The sequence below is a fragment of the Daphnia pulicaria genome, chromosome 8 (assembly GCF_021234035.1).
Source record: "Daphnia pulicaria isolate SC F1-1A chromosome 8, SC_F0-13Bv2, whole genome shotgun sequence".
Lineage (NCBI taxonomy): Eukaryota > Metazoa > Arthropoda > Branchiopoda > Diplostraca > Daphniidae > Daphnia > Daphnia pulicaria.
Window position 1 is genome coordinate 3421924 of NC_060920.1, and position 23156 is coordinate 3445079.

The window sequence follows — 23156 nt, forward strand, 5'->3', positions numbered from 1 at the left end:
CTCTTAGTTTCTTCCTTCGTCTCTTCTTTCCATTCTTCCCTTGAGGCAGGAAATGGCGATATCTTTTTGTAAACACGGCTGGGACGTTTACAAAAAAATTAATAATAAATAAACTACAATGACCATCGAGGGTAAATAAAACTTTTTTAAGTTTTATTTTCACTGCTCTCTGGAATTGTCATGGCGCAAAAAATGAACATCTGTTGAGTCAGTTTTAGCTGTTCCTTTAATAATCGATTGATAGAATATTGATCAACATCTCGATCGATTATTAAATGAACAGCTTAAACTGACTCAACAGCTGTTCGTCTGCTTTTTTTGGGGCCTTAATTAGGCTTCTCCTACCAAAGATGGCTGAACAGCCAAATTTGGGAAGCAGGAGCCTAATACAACTTTAACCTTAAATATCTCGCGAAATAAATTTTTTTGAGGTAACAACCCTCTCGAAAAAATGATCCCCGTAAAAAATTACCATAGCCTAGTTAAAAACAAAACATCTTTATTTTCCGTGCGTGTACCCCATTACTACATCGGACAAGATTTACAATTACAAAAGAACTGTGTGAAATTTTCTCTTGTATTTTTGAAAGTTCATTTGGGATCCTTTTTATGTTTCGGAATTATGTGTGATTTCATTTCAATTAATTTTTACGATAGATGCATTTGTCATTCATTGCAATTGATTTGAAAATTCTTATTTAATCTTAAGTGGGATCTGTTCAAGTAAAATTCACTTAGTACTATCGCAACAGTGTAGGGACTGTGAACAACTATTGTAGTTGAAATAGGACTGCGAAAAACCTTTTTCAATTACTACAACACTTTTCGATTCAATTACTACTGTGATTAACCTTTTACAATTGGTATAGGATTTGAATACTTGTTACAATTCAATTAGCACTGCGTGCAAGCTTTTACAATTAGATGGACTAAGAACAAGCTTTAGCATTTCAATAGGACTGCGAACAACTTTTACCATTACAGTTTGTAATTTTCCCTTCTATTTTTTGGTTCATTAGGGATTTCCCGCCTTTAGTAGATCCATGTGACACTTCATTGGATTTGATTTATAGCTATATAGTCTGGAGCAAGATTATTCATCTCCTAACATATTTCATGATAGAAATGTTTCAATATTCTTCATCCTAGAAATCATCAGATTCTTTGTCTACATACCTGTTTTCTGTTTCCGTATTCCTACCTAAAGAAAGAAATTTGAGTTTTGCAATTCTTTTTTTAGTAGACAATTATTATTACTTTGTTGTCGACCATCTCGCTGACACATCCCCTCCAAGTGGTCATCCCAGTCCGCCATTGTGAAGATATTTATGCAGTACTCCACTTGAGGTCTTCTTCGCGGACTTCTTATTCCACGACGTTTTCCACGTTGATATCCCTTACCATGGGGACGAGGTAAAGGGTTTTTGGTAATTGTTAACATAAGGAAATAGTTATTAAGAGTTGAAAGGCAAAAAATTAGGTGTATAAGATTACAGTAATTGTTGTCCCAGAAGCTGGACCCACAATAACCATTATTAACTCCTGGCTTCGTCCCCTTTTGTGATACAAGTGTAATACTTTTGCTGGCACTCACGGAGACGTGGATATAGCTGCACCAGCTTTCCATGCACGCTTTCCTTATTGTCTAAATAATTTAGCACGATATTATTTCGCCAACGAGGCCGTTTGCTTCTAGAACCTCCCAATAAAAGAATTCTGGAGCGTAGTAGGGTTCGTCGGAAGAAAAATCGTGTCGAATATGGTACAAGAAGAAATCCCTGTTTTCCTTATCGTTTTTCTCTATGAAAAACATGTTTCATGAATTAGAATTTCCGAATTTCCCCTGTACGAATTGCGACAACTTTAATTAAATTTAGTTACTAGAAATAGTGGTCTTAGCAGATTTCTTCGTCATTTTCCCACTACGTATTTCCTTCTTCACAGTCGAGTATTTCTCCCCCCCCCCCCATAATTTGTTTTTGGTGGCGATTACGATCTTCTAGAAGGTCCTGGCCTTGAGGACGTTGATCGGGTAGACGGACCTGGCCTAGGTGACAGGGATCGTCTAAACGGTCCCGGATTTGGTGATCCCGCACATGGAGACGGGCTTGATGAAGATGCCTTTGATTTTCCTGGCCGATGGTGGGGAATTTATCCTTCTTGACAAATTTACTCGCGAATACGGGGAATATCATTAAAAAAAATAATTCATGTTATTGTCCGTTCCGTAATTGATGAGTTTTTTTTACTTGGCGTAGGTTCCGCAAATAGTGCCCCTCGTCCGCGTGTTCTATTTAGAGATGGCCCCGACGAATTACCTAACGTACTGTGATGACCGCGGGCCCTACCTACAGATGGCATCGCCTGGACTCTAGGATCAGGGTCAAATAAGATAGATTGGCCACGGGTGGGGTAATTTAGAAGCGGGGCTATATCCTCTTCGGGGGTGGTACGCAGGATAGGTTGTTTCCTCTATTTCTGCGAAATACAATTTCTACCGAAAATCGAAATCAATTTCACAACAATTTTCATTTTACAGACAACAACGCGTGAAATCAATTTTCTTTTTAAACAATGTTTACAACATCAAACGGCAAAATTCTTTTTCTAAATCTTTTGTTGGCTATATTTCACTATTTTTATCTGGGTTACCAGAAAGGCATGGTTTGAGCTTCTCGCCCTTCATTTTCCTCCCAACCCGACCAGCCCAAATTTCTCCTGCGGTACTGCCAGGGTACTGCAAGAGAAATTTCTCGTGGCTTGTAGTAAAATTGTATTTAAAATTTCACGTAATTCTTTTGCATTCTACCTATACAACCTAACTACAAATGTAACAAATTTCTAGATAATGGTCCCTATTTGCTGTTCCAACCGCTAAAAATTTACACGCCTTTTATACCAACGTTCTTGGTTTCTTCATTTCGTTTTTTCAAACGCTTACTCTGACGAGTACTTTCCTCATTTTTACGTTTGGATTTTTCTGTACTGGTTGGTGGCTCACCATCGTCACAGTCACTGATCAGTTGAACCTTTAGTTTCATCCAATTTCGTCTTTTTTTCTCGTTCATGGTTTCTCTTCTTTCCGGTGTCATTCCTGCGGTGATTCCAAAAGAAGTAAAACAAGCCTTTTTTTCTTCCCTGTACCAATGTTCCAGTGTTACTATGAGGAGTGAAGAATGACTTGAATTGGATAATTTGTTTTGCGCTTCAACGGCGTTGGTAGTTTTTGGACAAATTGCCCAATCTGCATATTAGATCTCAAGATATTAGCGACTCCAACAGCTAAAAAATAAATTTTGTTAGCGGTTGGAACAGCAAATAGATTCAAGTATCTAAGAATATTTATATTATATCGCCTTGTTATTAGCGACTCCAACAGCTAATAAATTAATTTTGTTAGCGTTTGGAACAGCAAATAGGGACCAGAATTGGTTTGTTGTAAGGCTTTACTTCCCTTTTGGATGTTGGAACTATCTAATCGGAAATTATTTTTACGTTTAAATCAAACTTATCGGCCAACTTAACAAAACGACTAAAGCAGGGCCTATGATGATGGCACGTCTCCATCGGCATGTGAAAGCAGCGTTAAGTAGCAAAATGCTTTGTGCTTAAGTTACTCATTGTCGGAAAATTTTGTATATTCTTCGAGAGACGTGCAAAAACTATAAGATAGGGAAAACTTGGAATTTGAATTGTGTGGTTATTCACAATGCTGATTACTTTAAAAACGTAAGGCACAATTCAATGAAAAAACTAAGCTAACTCAAATATATTTTTATATTCTCAGGGGAAGTCTTTCTATTTCTTAGAGAGTGGAATAAAGGGATAGATTATTACCACTGGGATTTCTATCACACAATGTCTTTTCTGGAACAACAAATAAAACAGAGAACGTAACTGCTATAAAAATTGTTTATTGAAATTATAAATGGTACTTGTACAGCAATTTTTTTTACGTTGCAGTAGGTTTACCAATCTCTCATCAGCAAAGGTACTACATATTGATTTAGTAAAAGATCTGCTGCGAATGAAATGGAGAATGATGAGTAAGTGGAAAATGTTGACAAAGAGTATGTATTATTACATTCAAACGATTACTAATTATAGACAGCGAATCCTCTTTGAACATCGAAGATTCTCTACAAATTTCAGGTACACATACATGTGTTTCAATGTTCTCAATTTACACCGTTTAATTATATTGACTGTTTAATGAAATTTCCAATTACGATATTATATACAGGTTCCATGAATGTATCTTGTAGTAAAGATGTATTGACAACGAAACAAATATTGACCTCCATGGCTTCAAGTCAAAGCTAGAAATCTGTCAAATATCCTTTTGAATCAGATACCTCAACCGAAATTCGACCTCAACTGTTTCTCAAAACATCGACACCCACTCTTTCAACTGTATCATAGTGTAATTTTTTATATTACTACATTTGCAAATTTATCTTCCTAGTTATTCGTGCAAAGCGCAAAATGAAATTAGAAGAATCTCGAGCAGAAAAAGATAAATGTCGATGCTGGTATCACAGTTGATTAATAAGAAACCAATCATAAACAAAATCATAATGTGATTGAGAAAAAAGAATAACTCGATGAAGTGACGAAGGAATGGAGAAATGATTGCAAAGTTTTGGCCGATAAAGGTATAAATGCTTTGAAATGATCAATTCATATACACGTTTAGGTACAATAATCTTCTCATTTATAGTTTCTAAGATCAGTAAGAGCATAAAGAACGATGTACGATTACAAATGGAACAATTATTATATGAAGCAGGGAAAAAAGAGAAGAAAAAGTCCAAGATTAAAAGAAGAAAGAAGAGGACAGGTTGAACCAAGCTTAATCATTCTTTGGAATTAGAAATTGAGAACGATGTACGATTACAAATGGAACAATTATTATATGAAGCAGGGAAAAAAGAGAAGAAAAAGTCCAAGATTAAAAGAAGAAAGAAGAGGACAGGTTGAACCAAGCTTAATCATTCTTTGGAATTAGAATGGAACCAATTGTATTACGTTACTCGGCGTTATCAAAATCAATAATAAAGATCATTTCGAGCAATTCTTCCGATGCCATTAATCTTCCTCCTCAGAAATTCTACCGGTTTCTTTGACAATGCCCCTCTGCCATGGCACTGCACCTTCATTTGAAAAGTATATTTTAAACTTATTGCGAATATTTTTGGCGACAGTTGTGTAGTTCACTCCTGTTCCTGGCCACAAGTCACTTCACAAAGATGTAATGATAAGATTAATTGTTTTATGCGTTGCTTTCCTTAAAAATATTTACCGAAACATTGGTGTTATTGTATTGTCCGTCCTCCAGGCCCCTTCGATTAAAATTCTCTTTGCATCAAAATGATCTGGTAGCTTTTGATTATCCAAGTAGAAGCGGCTATCTTCGCGAATCAGCATATTGTGCAAGACAACGCCTGCCTTTATATAATTTTCAACACTTTGATTGCTTCCAGTCATGGGGGTGCGGAAAATGCGCAATTGATTGGTGAAATCCCGAAAGCATTTTAATTGTTCTTCTTTCTCGAGACAATCTATATATTGTGCAGTCCTATCTTTTCACCTTATATGGCTGAAATATATGGAAAATGTATTGAATTCTACCTGTAATTGAAGATTAGTTCTGCTTCAGTCAATGATCTTGCACTTCGTCCGGGATATGGCTTCATTATGTTGGTTTTCAATGGAAATGCATCATTCTAGATAAAAAGGCAAACATATTGATCAGTGTTGAGTATTACAATAGCACGTCAAAGTATCAAACATTACCATTACGAAAACGTAAGGTGATAAATTACTGAAGTAAATCAGTGTTGATAGTTCTTGAATACCCAAACAACCGTTATCGAGGTCGGAAGACCTCGATTCCGCAAACTGTGATGATGCAAATATACTCGCATCTCCCTCTCTACCATAAGCCCCGATATCGATATCAATTAAACAGTAATTTGCATGGAAAACGGTGAACATAACCTTTTGTAGTTGTACCAATTAGAGCCACCGTTGTCAGGGCATTGCATCGTGAAGTGCTTTCCATCTCCAGCCCCAACACAATTTGGGAAATACCAAATTTTTGATAAGTCATTCGATATTTGTTTCCACTTATTTGTATCTGGCAATTGTAAATAGGTAGGAGCAAGGATCTCATACACTATTCTCCATGTTTCTTTCACTATTTTAGATACTGTGTCCTATCCGGAATAGGAAAAAGATCGCATACAGTCTCCTGATGCGAGGAACCTCAGAGTCAATGCCAATCGTTGCTCTATTTTATTGATGAAATAATTACTAAAAAATTTCAGTTTAATGATTTGCAACATTAAAATCTTACCAACTGGAATAGCACGTCTGATTTGGTGTCTTTCTTGAATAATTTAGGGCCTACCATGACCAAAAATTTGTTGAACAAGGCTTGTTGTTGAACGAAAGAAGTTGAACATACGAGTAATTTTCCTGAATGTAAAGACGTATGCATACTCTTCTCTGACAGTAGAACCTTTTCCACAATCTACCTAAAAATGAGTAATATGAGGTTTTCAGATTGTTTGTGGTGATCTCTCAACTGAAATTATAATCCTACCAACAGGTCGAAGATTATTGGCTAACAACCTTCGTCGGTGACGTTTAAACAACAAGGACAACAAACATACAACCTTGGCCTTCCTACCCCACATTTCCAAAGTGTTTTGACGAATAATTCGTTCTCTTTCTTGATCGTTATTATCAAAATAATTAGAAACTTCTTCAACGGATGAATCACTTATGTTTTTTCACTGATGTCTGTTGAAGTTGATGAAGGAAACTGTTGACATGCTGTTGATATTGACAAGTACTCCAACTGACAAACACTACACTACATCTATTACAAGAAAAATTTTTGGTTTGAATTGACGTTAAAACCCAACTCTAACGTAAGTGCACAGTGTAGTGTGAACAGAGTACAAAGATTCTAACGTAAATTTTGGTTCGTAAAAAACTAAATGAAATTTACGTAAGAAAAACGTAAAACGAACACATAGAAAAGAGTTGTAGTGTGAACGAAGCTTTAGTTATTATTTTTGTTGAAAACAGTCGATGGCAGAACCTATCGCTAGAACTTTAAGTTCAAAAAGAAATTTACAGCAAAAAATACGAAGAATGAGTCGATATTTGATGCAACTCAGGGTTTCTCAAAAGCAGATGTTTTATGGCTCGATATAACAATAAAGCATATATTGGCAACTTTTTTAAAGAATGTTGTGGTTCTAAGGGCAAAAAAAAATTTTGCAAGAGAAATAACATTGTATAAAATCGAAGAAAGAAAATAGAACGGGACCAAGATGATAAAATAGCGTGTCGAGAGCAGGAAATTGGTCAAAGTGTAAGTCAAGCTGGACACGACCAGTTGAGACGCTAAGACCACCCAGAAGGAACTCATCGTTGAGAATGAGGAACTTTCTTGGTGGATTTGATCCTTCTTGGTGCCGGAGCGGGAGCTATGGATGGGCCATTACCAAATGTGAAATTCCTCGTAGGCCGACTGGGTCGTTCCGTTGGCGTCAGCGCCATCCAACCACTTCCAACTCAACCGGACTGTTTGGCGTTAAGCGGGTGGATGGGCTCTAGTCGGAATCACGCTAGAGAAGGGGAGAGCCACTGTAAAACTTCCTCCAATTTCAAGATGACGCCGTCGCCGCTGCCGACAGATGCCCTGGCAGAGTCGTGAAGCAAGGATAAACCGGACTGAGAGTGGACATGCCGTGCGAGCGTTCTCAGCTCTGACGAGCACCGCGTAGGACGTGGTGGGTTGCAAGTCTGTCAAAACGTGCCGATCCGCCAGCTCCATTTGGTCGGAATCGTCGGTCCAGCCCACGTTCAGATGTTGTCTTGATTTGAATTGGGGTCGCCACTGCTGAAAATTTCGACCGTGTAGCTCAGCAGAGACGAGGCGCCGATTCTTGAGCCATTCTGTCAGCCAACCGCCAAGGAGTTGGTCGTCTTTGTAGAGGAGCCGCAGCTGAGATGAAGAGCCGGACAGAGCCATTGGGTTGCTGGGGCTACGCGAGTAGGCGACGTTCGAGTTGCTCTGGCTGGCCATCGTAAGAGAGGCCGTCCAGTCCACCGTCTGATCTCCGAATTCAATCCAACAGGCTTACATTCTGACGTTGGTACTGTTTTTGCGAGTGCTCTGTGGCTTATAGGATTAGGGCCGTCATGACAGAGAAAGAAACTTTTAAGATTAGTTTCCATAATTTTAATAATTAATATCTCTGCTTCTCAGCCGACTATCGAAAAAATATGGAAACTATTTGAAGAGGTGGGCTATCTCATCACTTTGAAAAATCAGAATATGTATAGGTACAGCATTTGACGAGAAACTGCTGCACAAAAACAGCAAAAATTAAAATTCCGGCTACCCCCCCCCCCCTCTCACAGTTTTTTGTTAATATCTCCAAAACGACAAAAGCTAATCGATTGCGGTTTTCACCAATTGACTAAGCAAAACATTTTGAATTAAACTCATCTATTTATGTATTTACAACCCCTAGTGATGATTTCTTCAAAATAAAAAAAAAATGCCAAAATGGTCTATTTGAGTGGCGGATTGCTTGTAAATATTAGCTTAAAACCTCAAACCTACACTGACATATTGAGAAATTTACACGGAACAAAACTTACTTGCTAGTTCAATGCAAATTTCCGGAAGTTGACAAAAGAGCAAATTAGCAAAAATCTAACAAGTGAACATAATTGCTGGAAAATTTATAGTATAATAATCCACATCATTATCTTACGTTAGCTGCTGATATATGTCTTTCGAATTGTGTAAAATAAAAGTAACTGAAATGGATGTTTCTGACTCCTGAAAGCAACTGGAATAAAACTGGAATAAAACTGGTTTTGTCATGCACAAGAAATTATCTAGAACCAAAACATGTTATGTAAAAGTATACAATAGAAATTTTGGTTAGTTTGGGTTACCTGAATTCCAACACTTTTTTTAAAGTTTACTTGAGCTCTGCTGACTTGAACCTTCATCAGGCAGTTCTGTGGGCAATCTGATTGGATTTGACTAAAAGGTAGATCAACAAAATCTTCAAAAACTTGCTCAGATTTTGCAAAGTGCTTAGCAGCCTAAAAAAAGAATATTATGTTACGTAGGGGAAAGGAAATGCCAATGACATAAACCAATGAAGATAATGAATTACTTCTACGTTATCATTTCCATGGATTTTAAATTGGATTTCTGAATCAAGTGAAAGTAATTCACAAACAAGAGGCAAGAACAAAACTCAAGAAAACAAAGTCTCACGACAACATTGCGTCTAAATGACATAATTTTTTTTCATTGAAAATCTCCATTAGGGCAGGAAAATATCTGACAATGCGATTCACGTTCTGACTCATTTTCTACAGGCACTATTAATAAAAACAGATGTGATTAATACTCAAAGAAATAAAAAATAAAATAATAACTAACCTAAGTCCAAATTTGTGGTGCCAAAGTCTCGAAAGATATTTCGCAAACTGTTTTCATTTGCTTTGAAAAGCAGTCTGATTAGAGAAAAATCATCTTTTCTTTGCACTACTTGTGCTTAAAATCCTTGAATACGTCCACCAAGGACAGTTCATCAAAACCGTCGAGTTCAGCCACATTATCTGCGTCAAACGAAGACACAAGGTAGCAAAACGCAGGAGTTGCCGCAAGATCATATGGGATATGAAATAGCTGGGTTTGCTTTGACAGTTGCTTAATTCCGCTGTCGACGAGAACAACAAAACACATAGATGAACCTGATTTCATTTTTCGACCAGCAGTTATCATACCAGTTATTTACCACTGTTATACTCGTGGTGTCAGCTGATTGCTTGGTGGAGTTCATTTAATCTATTTACGCGACCGTCGTTAGTTCTTTGAAATTTTCATGTAAACATTTTTGTTGTCGAGTTCATCATCAAATGAGTAAACGTTTTGATTTATTCAGTCTGTCAGTCAACACCCGATAGGCTAACAGCCAAACAGTGTCAAACACAATGAGTGTGTGAGTTCATAACGAATTTTACATTTCAGATTATCTAAGGAAAGCATTTCAAGCAAAGTCGATATGGCAAAGTTTACTTTAAAATAACACAATGTTGAGTCACAGCCAGTGATACATAAATTAAGTTGTCGCACTCAAAATTTTGTTTCTGCTGGTATGTTGTGGATGATTAAAGCATGTTGAAGTAAAGTGTTTAAACTATAAAATGTGATGCATTGTATTTCACTTATTCACTGTAACAAATTGTATTTTTCTCAGGGAAAAGGAGAGACTGAATTAGTATCGGGGGTCTTCACTTTTAGTCTAAACCAAATAGAGAAGCAGACCAGAAAAGAAAAAAAGTCAGCTAGCAGCAACACTGGAGACTTGTGGAACCTTACGAGGTCTTTGAAGAAGAATTTTTATGCCAGAAATCTCAGAATGTTTGATTCAAGAAGAGATCGAGCTCGAAATAAGGAAATAAAGAAGTAACCAGGACAAGCAAATTTATCTTGACTTCAAGCCTGAAACCATGAACAAACAAGAGATTGCTAGACGAATTATGATGAAAGTAGAAATCCTAGAGGGAAAAAATGGAGTGTCCGGCAATTAGCACATAAGAAATCACCCAGTTCCGCCCAGTTCCTGTTTTGGAGATTCCGTCACTTGCCACTGTTACAGTTTTTGGTACAAGCCAGCTTTACCTTAAGAAACAATCGACAGAGGAGCCTTTTTTGTTTTTCAGTTGGAATCTGTTATCCATGCCTGTTAGAGGCATACCCAAAGACTGCCGGAAGGATCTCGAGCTGGATTTCTTGTCGGAGACGGAGCCAGAGTGGGCAAAGGTCGAATTGCTGCGAAATTATCTTCGAGAACTTTTTACGAGGCCGTAAAAACTCTATCTGGCTCTCAGTGTCGAACGAACACAAATACGATGCCAAGTGGGATTTACGTGATATCGGCGCCGACCAAATTGCCTTCCACCATTTGTACACCTCTAAACGCTCCCTCGTCTCTGCTGGAGATGTTTTCGGTTCAGTAAAAGAAGGTGTCGTATTCTCTACTTTCTTCAATCTGACCGAGTTCTCGTATTTCCGTAAGAAATACCAATCGAGCCTTGACGAGCGGTTTGATTGGTGTGGGCAAGATTTTTATGTCGTCATCATTTTCGACGAATGTCATCAAACTAAGAAACAATTTTACAACAACGTGAGGACTGGAACAAACATTGAATTTGCAGTTTTTAAACTACAGGCCAGATTACCAAATGCAAGGATCGTCTACATGTTTGCAACTGGCATTTCAGAACCCATCAATATGGGGGTTGCCACCTGTTTCGGCACTTTTTTTCGGCACTTTGATTTCGTCGTTTTCGGCACTGTTTTTGTCGTTTTCGGCTTTGTGTTTGTCTTTTTCGGCACCGCCACCAGATTTAGTTCCAGGCGTCATGTTTTTGGGAGGGTTGCCAGGCGTGTGTGTTTTTCCGTTTCGGCACTATATTTTTCCGTTTCGGCGCTATGTTTTTCCGTTTCGGCACTATTGTATTTATTGTATTTATTATTAGATTTATTTATTGGATTTTAATAAAATTTTGTCACCAACTAAAATGTAAACACCACATTTTGAAACTCTTTTCCTTTTCCTATTCCGCGTATAGTCTAGTACCACATCCCAAATTGTTACAGTTTTAGTTTCCGTTTCGGCATCGTCGCAAAATTTGTATTCCACCAGGTGTCGTGTTAATTATCTTTAGTATCTCTAATTTTTCGCACTTTGTTCTTGTACGTCGTGCTCTTGTGTCACTGTCGATTTTTCTTAAGTTCAATGGAAAGACAAACCAGAGTTAGAAAGCAGCCAAGTCGGCTTGCCGATTTTGAGCTTGGCGAGGATTCAGGGAAGTTAGTACGTGGGGGAAATACACGAACGAACGGATATATACTGACACAAACGTCAAACGAAACAAAAAAAAAACAATAAGGCCGCAGCGCCTCTGTCGGGGGTAGTCGACCAGCCATCAGGTACGGGTTGGGTTGCTCCAGCCGTCAGGAAGAGCACCCTCCGTACCACTGCCGTCAACCGTCAGAGCGCCCCTAGCGGCCTGACGGTGCAATAGCGCCGATAGCAAATTGACATGAATAAATCGATAAATTGAAATGGGGTGCCGAAAAGGTTGAAGTTGGTGCCGAAACGATCGAAATTGGTGCCGAAACGGACAAATTGGGTGCCGAAATGGACAATATTTTTTCATAATTGAGGAAGTGTGGTTTGCATGGGGTGCCGAAAACGACGAAATCCAAGTGCCGAAAAAAAGTGCCGAAACTGGTGGACACCAATATGGGATACATGACCCGCCTTGGATTATGGGGCCAAGGAACTGCGTTCCATGGTAATCGAAAATGTTTTCTTTATATATTTTAATGCATTTTTAATATGATCTTATTGTTTTCACAGAATTTGACCATTTCGTGGAAGCCTTTGAGGATATGGGTTGCATGGAATTGGTGGGCATGGAGAAGCAACGCGAAATGTACTTGGCACGTCAACTTTCTTTTGAAGACGTCGTTTTCGACATATTTGAAGTGGACGTGGGTCAGAATCTCGTCAAAATTTACGACCAATCTGTTGCACTGTGGGAGGAATTCTTAAAATCTTCACATCAATCTTTCACAGAAGCCGAAAATCGCCAAACCATTGATCGAGATGCTCATCGAACATTTTGGTTACACTTTTGGGCTGCACAATCTGATTTCTTCAAGTACCTTTGCATTTCAGCCAAGATATGGGACGCCGCCTTAATGGCTCAACAAGCCGTAAAGTATGTGAAGTGTGTGGTGATAATCGTGGTAATGACGATCATTTCTCTTTTTTAATTCCTTTTAAATTCAGTGTGGTCAGGTTATTTAAATTTAGAAGCTCAGAATATTTTGCTAGAATATCGCGTGGATTTTGCTGAGTTTTTCCGGAATTTGCGGAAGTATGGAATGGGGAAAAAGGTATTGATACCCGTAATTTAATTTACCTTTTCACAGATGATGCACACGTACCACCCTGTTCTTTTGTTTACAGCCAATGGAATGTCTTTCGTCAGCCCGAATGATGCGCTTGAAATAATGTATGTAATCTGTAATGTATTCATTTCAAATCTACTAAATGAGTATGGTAACAAGTGTTCTGAAAGTTTATGATTCTTGTGTTCTTCTTCTTCGCCAAGTAGACGGGAGCTCCAGTACCGACGCGTTCTGCGTACGATCCTTCGCGGGGAATTCAATGGATACAACCGGTGTTGGCGTTATAGGGTTAAATAGTAAAGCGATAAATCATTAGTTTTTTTTGTGCAGTTCGTCTGACCATATAGAGAACTATAGCCACGAATTTTTATTCCCCAACATGATTGGCTACCCCAACAGAACAGTTACCAAAACCCACTTTAATTACTTGAGGCTCTTTTGAAACCCTTTAGAATATAAAAATAAAATTTCAATTTGGTCTAAACTTCGTTTCAGGTGCCCCGCACCATTTCCTTTAAAGATTTCTTATCCGCAATCTAAATACTTCTGTTTATTTATGGTATTATGGAGAATTTTTATTTCGAAGTTCAGATGTATTTTAAAACACGGCTTCAACATTAGCTCTAATTAGGATTGAGCAATATTCGATTTTCCTTTTCAAAAATGTTCAGTGACAATCACTTGACCACAACATTTTTTTAGATTGACGAGGATTGACAAGGATACGTCTCCAAGTCTTATACGTCGTTATTACTATGTCTTATAAGTCTTTCGGTTAACAGGACTACGGCTAGCCACTACGTTGGAATAAGCGTTTCGTCGTGAGAATCTGTCCAGCCCCCGATCGCGATGGTTGCCTTCAAACTCGGGTAGGCTACTGTTTCTTGAGATCGACGATTGTTGCATAAAACTAATTAGCTCATAGGCCTAAGACAACAGCATGATCAAATTCTACGATATTATAAGTGTTCCCATCCAAGATTGCAAAAGCGTAGACCATGTCGGTGCGGAGTGTGGCATTTATGTCGTCTACTGCATACTTGCTATCACCTTAATTTAACAAGGAAAAAAATTGATAAGATAATTAAAATGACGCCATAATAATTTTTTGAAGCTTAGTTACCTGGACGATGGTAGGCCCAGTTTGGGAAATAGCAAATAAGGCGGGATCCAGCTTTCATGACTATGTCAGAAATAGTTGTCATCAGAGGGTTTTTCTCGTTTTTTTCCACCACCCCATCACTTGTTGTGAAAATCACCGGCCTACTAATATCCACAACCATTGCTCCACCCAGTTGATGATGTTTGAAGACGTATTGGCTCTTTGAGAGTCATATGTTGACCACTTTGAACTTTCCGTCACCTGCGTAAAATGCACTTGTCCGTTATTCTTAGTTTTTTCCTGGAGCGCAATGTAATTTTACCTCTTGATTTTTATCGACACAGCCCTGGCAGGAATAAAGGTCGTTCAGAATGCTGTGCAGGACTGGAAGGAGGGACAAGGCCTTGGAGTGGATCACATCGGCCATGTGACAAATCAGCCACAGCCAAAGAGATGCTCAACGATCATGGAAGTAGTAGGGATCTTCCTCGCCATCCGATCCCTGCGGGAAATTCTGGTAGGATTTTGGATTTCAGCAGATTGTAGGACGCGTTAACAAAACCGATGAATGTGTAAGAAACGGTGGCAAAGAGGACGAAGCCAAAAGTGCAGCATCAGAGTTTCTCGACTGATCGGCAGGCGATGCCAAATTGGCGTTGATAATTCCAGACGACAGCTGCATTTGTTGACGGAGGATACTGAGGGCAGCAATTCAGTTCCAGCTGAATGCTGCTGAGACTTTGGAATGCAAATAAAATCAAGTTCAGCAATAACTGCAATGAAAATAAAAACATTATATTATTGAAAACGCTTTCAAAAGTGTAAAGAAGTGTTAAAACTCACTGCTACGAGGCAGCGGAAGACGCACTGGACGCGGAAGTATTGCGGCAGTGAGCCGTATCCTCGGGAGACAATAATGGGATGTGCAAGCATATCTTCTATAGCACGCCATAACTTAGCAGCTGAACATCTGTTTTGGATTGCAGTATTGGAAAAAACGAACACATTTATACGGAAATTAATGACACATGAAACTATTACCTTGCCATGAACCAGGAGCCAATAAATACGGACAAAATGTAGATCCAGTAATTGAGAAATTCTATCAAATATGCATACCGTAATGGATTTGACAGTTTGCTATTTTCCACGTCGGCAAACGACCTGGTTAAAATGGAAGATAAAAGGTACCCAAGTAAACGAAATCCACCGCCCAAACAATCTTGGCAGTTTTAATGGAAAAAACGACCATTATTGGCTGATTATTCGTAAAAAAATTGACATCTTAGCATAAGAAAAGCGTAAAAACTTGTACTAAAATTGTTTCCAAGTCACTAGTCTCGTATTAACCGATGCTTGGTTTAGCGGCCCGAGCCACCGTGGACATCTTGATCTCTGTGATCCTTCTTGCGGAGTGCAACCAGGTTTTCTGCTCATGCTCATATTAAAGACTTGAATCGCCTATTAAAATCGAAAAGCATTTCATAACTCGAGTATGGGTATTTTTCAATGAATTATTGAGGTGAGAAAAGTAAGGATGTATTCGATTGGCAAACAAAAGGGAGGATCCTCGACACGTCAGTCAACATCATGTGTGATCTTTAGAAGAAAGCACTTCAAATTGCACCGAAAAATTTTCAATCAATTAATCAACTAGACGAGAAAATTTTACACGACCAGTTCACGTTTAGCACTTTATTATGTCCTGTAGAAAGCCGTGTTAAACGCCGGCATGTCATTTAGAGACGTGACGGAGAAAACTAATTGAGATTGCAGTTTTGCATGAAGAATTAGTTTCGACACGTTTGCGGGAGTCGGTAAAATTTTTCCACTGCTGAGTAAGTCAATGAAACAAACTGAAATCCTATTCTACATTCTTATTTGGCTCTTGACAAATCAAATGCCCTGAATAACTAGAAAACTAATCAGAAAAACTTGTCACAACAAATGCAAATACGAATGTCAACAAATCTGCTTTTAAATGTGTGGGCGTTGCCAAATAAATTAAAAATTGTTGATTTCGTCGTTCAAATTTTGGTCCTGCGCTTTTTCACAGCGGTCGAGAACGCCGATTTAATTCGATTAATTAAAATACGAAAAGAAATGTCGCCCTTTAACAACGCAACCAATAATATTTTTTCCCCTGTCTAATAGCATCGTTTCCATGGACAAAAATATAAAACAGATAATTAGGAACGATTAAATTTATCTCCGTGCAAATATGACTATGTGAGAAATTTTGTTTTGTCATTGAATTCTATCGCGTTGTACCGGAGCCTAACAACGTAAAAATACAGTGGGATTTTTTAAAACTTCTGTGTGGTAACTGAATATGATATATCTGACTGACTGACTGCAGAAAAGATGGGCTTCAAAAGGTTAAAGCCGCCATAAGCAACTTTAAATCAAATTTAAACGTCAAACTCTCTCCAACTTTCGTTTCCGTCTACAAACAAAAATAAAGTTCGGGATGGTAATAAATTGGAAACCTGATTAAAATGCAAATACCTGCGAGGTGGCGAGTGTGAATACAAACAGGGAAATAAAATCATCGCGTTATTTTATAGATTTGATTTGTTGATTGATCACACGTGTTACTTGATGACCGAAAGCGGTCTCTCACGCAAACGAATGCTCCACACATATACGTACACCAGTTTTGCAAATAATTACCGGAGACTGCACGATATGCATACGCGTTTCGAAATTATTAAGACCATCCATAATCGCCACTTGCAGCATCCGTCTAACTAAATCTAGTAAATAATCAAGCAATAAAAACGACTGAAAGTAATTTCCAATTGAATTGTTAATTTGACGGAAAGGAGATCAGCAAGAGTGTAAAAAAGTTATGCAACCAGCTTAAGATGAAAATGACGGCATATTATTCCTAAAATGAAAAATGTTTGGCGTTAAACCACCTCTCGTGTTCAGTATTCTGTCCGCCCTCAAGGTGATGGAGGGTTTCACATCGTTAGATTCCGGCAGAAATAAGAAAACGCCTTTACTATCACTACCATAACAATTTCACGGCAATCATACTGCTCTTTTGTTGATAAGAAAAAGCGTACAGCACGCCTCTATTTATCAAAAGAAAAATGCAAATATCACTCGCTTTCGTACCACGGGTCTTTAAGTGTTACAACGTCGATCGATATACACAAGAGAAGAAGGATCTGATTCTCACACAATACGACCGTGATTGAACCAACTGGGACCCCCAAATTAAATAAAGGATGGGAGACATCCTTTATGTAACGATCATTGATGGAGAAAGGTGAACATGAGCAGAAACAAAGTTGAGACTTAACAGGAAGGAATCTGTTATTGCCAGAACAAAGTCTACATTAACTTTCTCCGCATATCGTGACCATTAATCAGCATATTCCGAAAGACGATTCCGAAAGAAGAAAAAAAGGGGACGAGCCGAGAGAAAGAAAATGTTAAAATTTATAACCCGGTCCATTTCATCTCACGTAACAAATAAAGAAAAGCTTTTTTGACAATGACTGAATGACATCTCCCGTGTTGTTCTTACACGGCTATAGGCATGCCAGCTGTGTATATAGATCAAAGTAGGTTAATTCTTTACGACTCTTCTCTCTGCGTCACAATACCTATGCAGTTGTATAAATGCCTGCTGCTGTGTAAGTTTCTTATCTTGTGCGAGTTAAACAGCAACGAACAGCACGCAAGAGGCAAAAAGCCAAAAAGGGACAAGGATCTCCGTTCTATTCTTTCTGATGTTTATACAGTGAAAAACGGACACTTTTTACCATAAATTTTCATAAAGCGATCAACTGCTGCTACAGTCCTCGCAAGACGAATAGGTCCTTGTACGACCAACAGCAGGTCAAAACGTGGAAGAGAAAAATTTCATCCAACGATGATAGCCATTTTTCAGCGAGACAGTTTTGGGGGTCAACATTTTCTCGCTATTTCTGTAGATGTTTGATAAAAAGATTGTCAGAAATTTACCACGGACAAAGGATTGAGTGAAAGTAAAACTCCACAGCGAAAAGAATGCTACACTAAACACTCGACAATTTCAAAACAAATAACCGTATAATAAAGAATACAGCGGCTTGTTTTGAGTAACACAGCTTCGATCAAATTATTAACCCTATAAAATATTTGTGACAGAATTTTTCCGGAGAAAGTACCGACAAAGCTTCCTTAACGGAAAGCAAAGCAATATGGGGCTGGGGCCGCTGAATAACCTGTTTGGGGCGTTACATAGAGATCAATATAAAAATAGGCTATTGTTTTTTTTTGTTTTTTTTTGTTTTTTTTTGTGGGAGAAAGATCCTGAATGCTCAAAACCACACTGTCCACAGCCATCACCGAGGTCCTATTAATTTACCTTTTCGTATTAATTTCTTTCCTATTCGGTAGTTTGTTTCCGGGCGGGTTAAAGCACTGGTGATAGAAGGCTCCTAAAAACGAACAAAAATGGCGTTAGAAAATTGCGTGAAGTGTGACTTTTCGCAGTTGTATAAAGGAATAAAATCTTAAAGAAAACTAAACTACACTATAGTCTATAGGATTAAATGCACAGAATTGTTTAGTGTCGTTGTGTAGAGACCAATAACATGGCTACAAAGGGGGGGGGGAATAAGGAGAATTAATAAGTGTCCAAGCGTTTGATACCGGGAAACGATCTCATTATATTTGTGTGTGAATTTACCCAAATTCACTTTTGATCAAACCGAGTCCTTCCCGTTCAAAGAAAAAAGGTGATTATAAGAGAGCAGTTGCTCTGGGAGGGAGACATCGATCGGTTTCCCCCCATCTATCACGAGTTTGATCTCGATAAATTTGGAAAAAAAGGAGAGAAAACTAAAAAAAAAAATAAATAAACTTCTAGCGGCTGTTTGCCTATTGTCCCAGACTAATGGCTAAACAATATTCGATCCATCTCCCGCTGTCCATACATTCACAGGTAGATTTGAAATTGATTTCAAAGACTTTGAATATGCATTTTCCCACTACAACACATTTAAATTATTTTCTACTTGATCATATTCGTCGTAATTTGTGTAAAAAAACGTCACTTATCGTTTCGAATCCAAATGCGCGAGGGATGAATGTTCAAAACCCCCGTCATTTTACCCCCTAATTATTTGAGGAAATATGCGGCTGAAAATCAACATAAATTCCGATGATTCCAAATATGTTAGGCACTTACCCATCGGATCGACGAGCGCTTTCGACACCCATAACCGGAAGATACAGCTGCATGCTGCACGATTAATCTCCAACGCCGATAACCGATAACCCGACACGCAGCAGTAGCATTTTTCGATGCACCTGCAAGCTACGTAAAGTGAGAGCAAACATTTAGCATTTGAACCGTCGTAATTAATGAAAAATTTAAACGATGAAACAAATTATTACCGAGATTATTACCATAAACGAAGTATTTAAGCCACCCATCGCTGTCTACCTGTTTGAATAAGATTGGCGTTGAAAAAAGAATTAGTATTATTCATTTAAAATGTAAACAGCCTTCATCATACACACAATTCAAATTTAATTTTCTCAATAAAAAATTAAGTCAAAAAGAAAATAAGCAAACGATTAAAAGGTCAAATTTATCATGCGAATGGCTGGTGTTTTGTATTTATCTCGGAACACTTCTTCAACGGTATTCCTACATTTTTTTTCACACTGAACAAAAACATTTCCTCCTTTTTTAGTGTCAAGATATTTATTTTTTTTTCAGAAAACATGCAAACAAACAACCAAGCAAACAACTTAACCTTTTGGTCCTTAACACTTTGCATCTTCCTTTACTTTTCTCAGTTCATCTCGGCTGTCTGATCCGTCGGCACCTTCATCCTCGGCCAGCAGGTTTGCAAACTTTTTGCTACTCTCAAACACATAGAAGAATAAATTTGTCAGATTAACTCACATACAAACAGTTTAAAGACACAATGAGAAAACTTACGGGCGCTTTGGGCTTTTCCAATCTTCGAACTTCATCCACGCTGGATGGAGAAGAAGCAGACGCCGAGCGGCGTCTGTCTCCGCTGTGATCGTCACGACTGCGCGTCCTTCAGTCTAAACGAATAGAAACCTACAATCAAGACAAAACAGTCAGTCAACGAAGAATAAATAAATAACAACTCATTTGTTACTAGACCTTTCATTGCTGGGCCCAGTTCCACGCGAGGCGGAAGCGCGGTAAATTCCAGCTCCACCACCACAAGACAATCCATTCTCTTTGCGTATTGCGTGAATTATCGCCTCGAGGTGGACGATAGTCGCCATCTCTAACGGGAGAGGAGGACGATAATAGTTTCCTCCACCGCTGTTTCCCTCAGCCTCCGGCTAGCGGACGGTATTCGTTAGGATCGGCGGTCGACCTATGCGGCGGCCGATATTCTCCATCTCTAGGCGCCTGTCGCGAATCGCCAGAGTAGCCAGGACCATCACGTGCTGGGCGCTAAAGATCTTGATTGTCATTGCGATAGTTTCGTCGATCGTCCGTCTTCTCTCCCTATGAAATTTTCAGAATATATAAAAAACTTAATTCTATCAAAAATTGTTTGAGCATTAACGACCCCGACAGTCTTTTAATTCAACTAGTATGAGTGTCTGTCCCTCAACTCTTTAATGTTAAGCACAATGCAAAGGGGATTCATGAAAGCCGATTAATAAGTAGGTGCTTATTTCAAAACTAAGAGCAAAGGAAATCTCACCTTGTTAGAACGCCCGCGCCCTCCACTGGGATGTTCAGAGGAACGGCCACCACTGTCATGGGGATTATCCCGTTGATTTCTATCACTGAAATAAATAACCAACAAATCAAGTCTCGAGCTATCAAAAGAAACATTTGAATTGGTTACTCTTGGTGATGAGTTTCACGTCCACGAAGAGGCGGTTTCCGCTCCTCCAAAATTTTCGAAACATCGTGTTTCCTATGAACGGAAAAGATGGCCGTCTTACATCCCTTGATTGGGAAGAGACATCAAAGGTTTGTTAGAAAATGTTGCGATATTCATAAGCAGCAGTAAGGTAAAGATTATTTTTTTGATCCGACTATTTTCTTTTGTCGGCTTCTATTACTCCCACCTACTCGTCTGTTTGCTCTTGGTGCCGACCTTGTCCTTGGTTTTTTCTTTTGTCGGTGGGGGGCTTGACAGGCTTGGTGTAAAAAGGTGGGAAAAAGGGTGAAAGTGGGTGACATGCTGTGGGCGAAATTCTCTTGAACCCACCCAACCCTAACTGTCAACATACAATCACCCAACAGATCGTAATCAAGCCCAACAGGCCTATGTGTCAAGTAATGACAGTTTTAGCCGTTCGATTTACTTATTAACGACACAATCGTCATACATCTATACCGTATCATAATACTAATTAGTCTAAAAAGATAACGAGTAGTTCTAAACCGCATACACAAGGTTTATTGTTGTGACAGTTAGTGTGAAACTCCAAAAGTCCATACCACTAGTGATACATTGCTAGTGTGTTATACTTAAAAGTTTATAATGAAAGATAGCTCAGTCAATCTGTCAGTCTGAGCTAGTAACAGTTAAACAATTGGGTCTTAAATTCAAACCTCGCTCATAGTGATAAAAAGTAAAACAGTTGACAAGTAAATTTTTTGATTGCAGTCACCTAACCGAGGGTGGTAGTGGGTGGTGGGAACGAATATTAGGCGAGGGAGGTGGGTGATGAGGTAGAAAGAAAGAGTTAGGTGACTATAATTGGTACTCGCGCCCCTTTTTTCGATACAATGAGCTAAGGTTTAGCAAACATTTTTGTTTCGAAGAAATTTGAAAACATGCGATTTCTCGGAGGCGGTGGCAAACGACTCTTGTTTAGATATTTCTAAACAACTTTTATTTTAAGCATGAAAATTACGATAAGCATCCAGTTTTTTAAGCACCCATTTTTATTTCAAGTACCTTGTCACTTTTAAGCATTCTTCGCCGTGTGAATTTTTAGCCACTTTACGCCGCTGTGGGGACTCTCTTCCATTGGGAAATTTTGGGGTTTCAGAGATAACTTTGGTCTTTCCTTGGTTGGTTCTAACAATCAAAATGAAATATCTTGTCAACAACCCATTCACAATATAAAAGGAGAACATATCAACTTACCTCCAGCGTTTCGGCGTTCACTTCGCTGCATTCCGTCACGGTTGAACGACGAGGTACCGTCTCGCTTACGTCCATGTGACGAGCCGCCATCTCGGTCTCGACCAACCCGAGCTTGGAGGACCGTCCCAGCCGCCGCCGAACGAACTAGGAAGACCGTCTCTCCTCGAACCACATGAATGTCTCTCAGATGAAAGAGCTGAGCTGGGTGGCAATCCCTTGTATTTAACGAAGCCGAGTAACGTTCGCCAGCAGGTTCTGATGTCAAACGGAATATTGAAAGGCTTTGCTTTGTAATCAAATTTGTTTAATCAAATTTACCTCGTCCCGTCCTGTTTCCTCCTCTTTCACCACCCCCGAATCCACCACCACCACCACGATCCTGGCCTGGAGATACCTCCCTTGGTGCATTACGCCAATCGGAACGAGTATGATCTTCCATTTCATCATCATTGCGAGAAGGACGGCTTCGACCTCACCCCATACCGCAAGCGCCCTGTTTGATCACCATCTGCGCCCTTGGCAATGTTCACTTGGAAATCTGCAGTTCTTAATCATCTGAAAAACAAGGGACATAGGGAAATAAAAACACCAAAAGGTCATATAGAAAAATTAGAAACATTACCAATTCGTTCATCAATTCACCAATCCACCAACGCCGGGTTGTCGCCCCCTCATAAGCGCGTGATTTCTCTGTTAAACAGAGAAAAAGGCGCGTGGGGTGGAAATGGTTGGGAAGAAAGGGACTAGAACGGGCAATAAAATAAAATCTGTTTTCAATTAAGAATTGACTAGATTAAATATTACGCAAAAAATATGAAAATGTAGACTTCTGTTGAGCTTGCGAAGTTCTTCATTTTAGAGTTTTTCGCGTCTTCCTAGCTCTACCCGTTCTTTAGTTATTCCCCTTCAA

At 38.9% G+C, this 23156-nt stretch overlaps 1 protein-coding gene across 10 annotated transcripts; it reads right to left on the reverse strand.

The window, feature by feature from the left end:
- Positions 1–13920: 13920 nt before the first annotated feature.
- On the reverse strand, positions 13921–22423 carry LOC124312460. 10 transcript variants are annotated; one of them, XM_046776978.1, is made up of 15 exons: positions 22247–22423; positions 22104–22177; positions 20990–21093; positions 20843–20927; positions 20284–20640; positions 20089–20217; positions 19901–20007; positions 19536–19584; positions 19327–19455; positions 18502–18574; positions 15180–15302; positions 14982–15108; positions 14461–14911; positions 14160–14399; positions 13921–14086 (listed from the first exon to the last, which is right to left on the reverse strand). In XM_046776978.1, exons 7-13 carry the CDS (start codon positions 19922–19924, stop codon positions 14753–14755), a joined length of 684 nt encoding a protein of 227 aa, XP_046632934.1. In that variant the 5' UTR covers positions 19925–20007; positions 20089–20217; positions 20284–20640; positions 20843–20927; positions 20990–21093; positions 22104–22177; positions 22247–22423; the 3' UTR covers positions 13921–14086; positions 14160–14399; positions 14461–14752. The 10 variants fall into 10 exon arrangements, 4 of the variants coding, with proteins under 4 accessions (XP_046632934.1, XP_046632936.1, XP_046632933.1 ...); XM_046776980.1 differs by having other exon boundaries at positions 19548–19584; positions 22055–22177; XM_046776977.1 differs by having other exon boundaries at positions 22055–22177.
- Between the last annotated feature and the right edge of the window lie 733 nt (positions 22424–23156).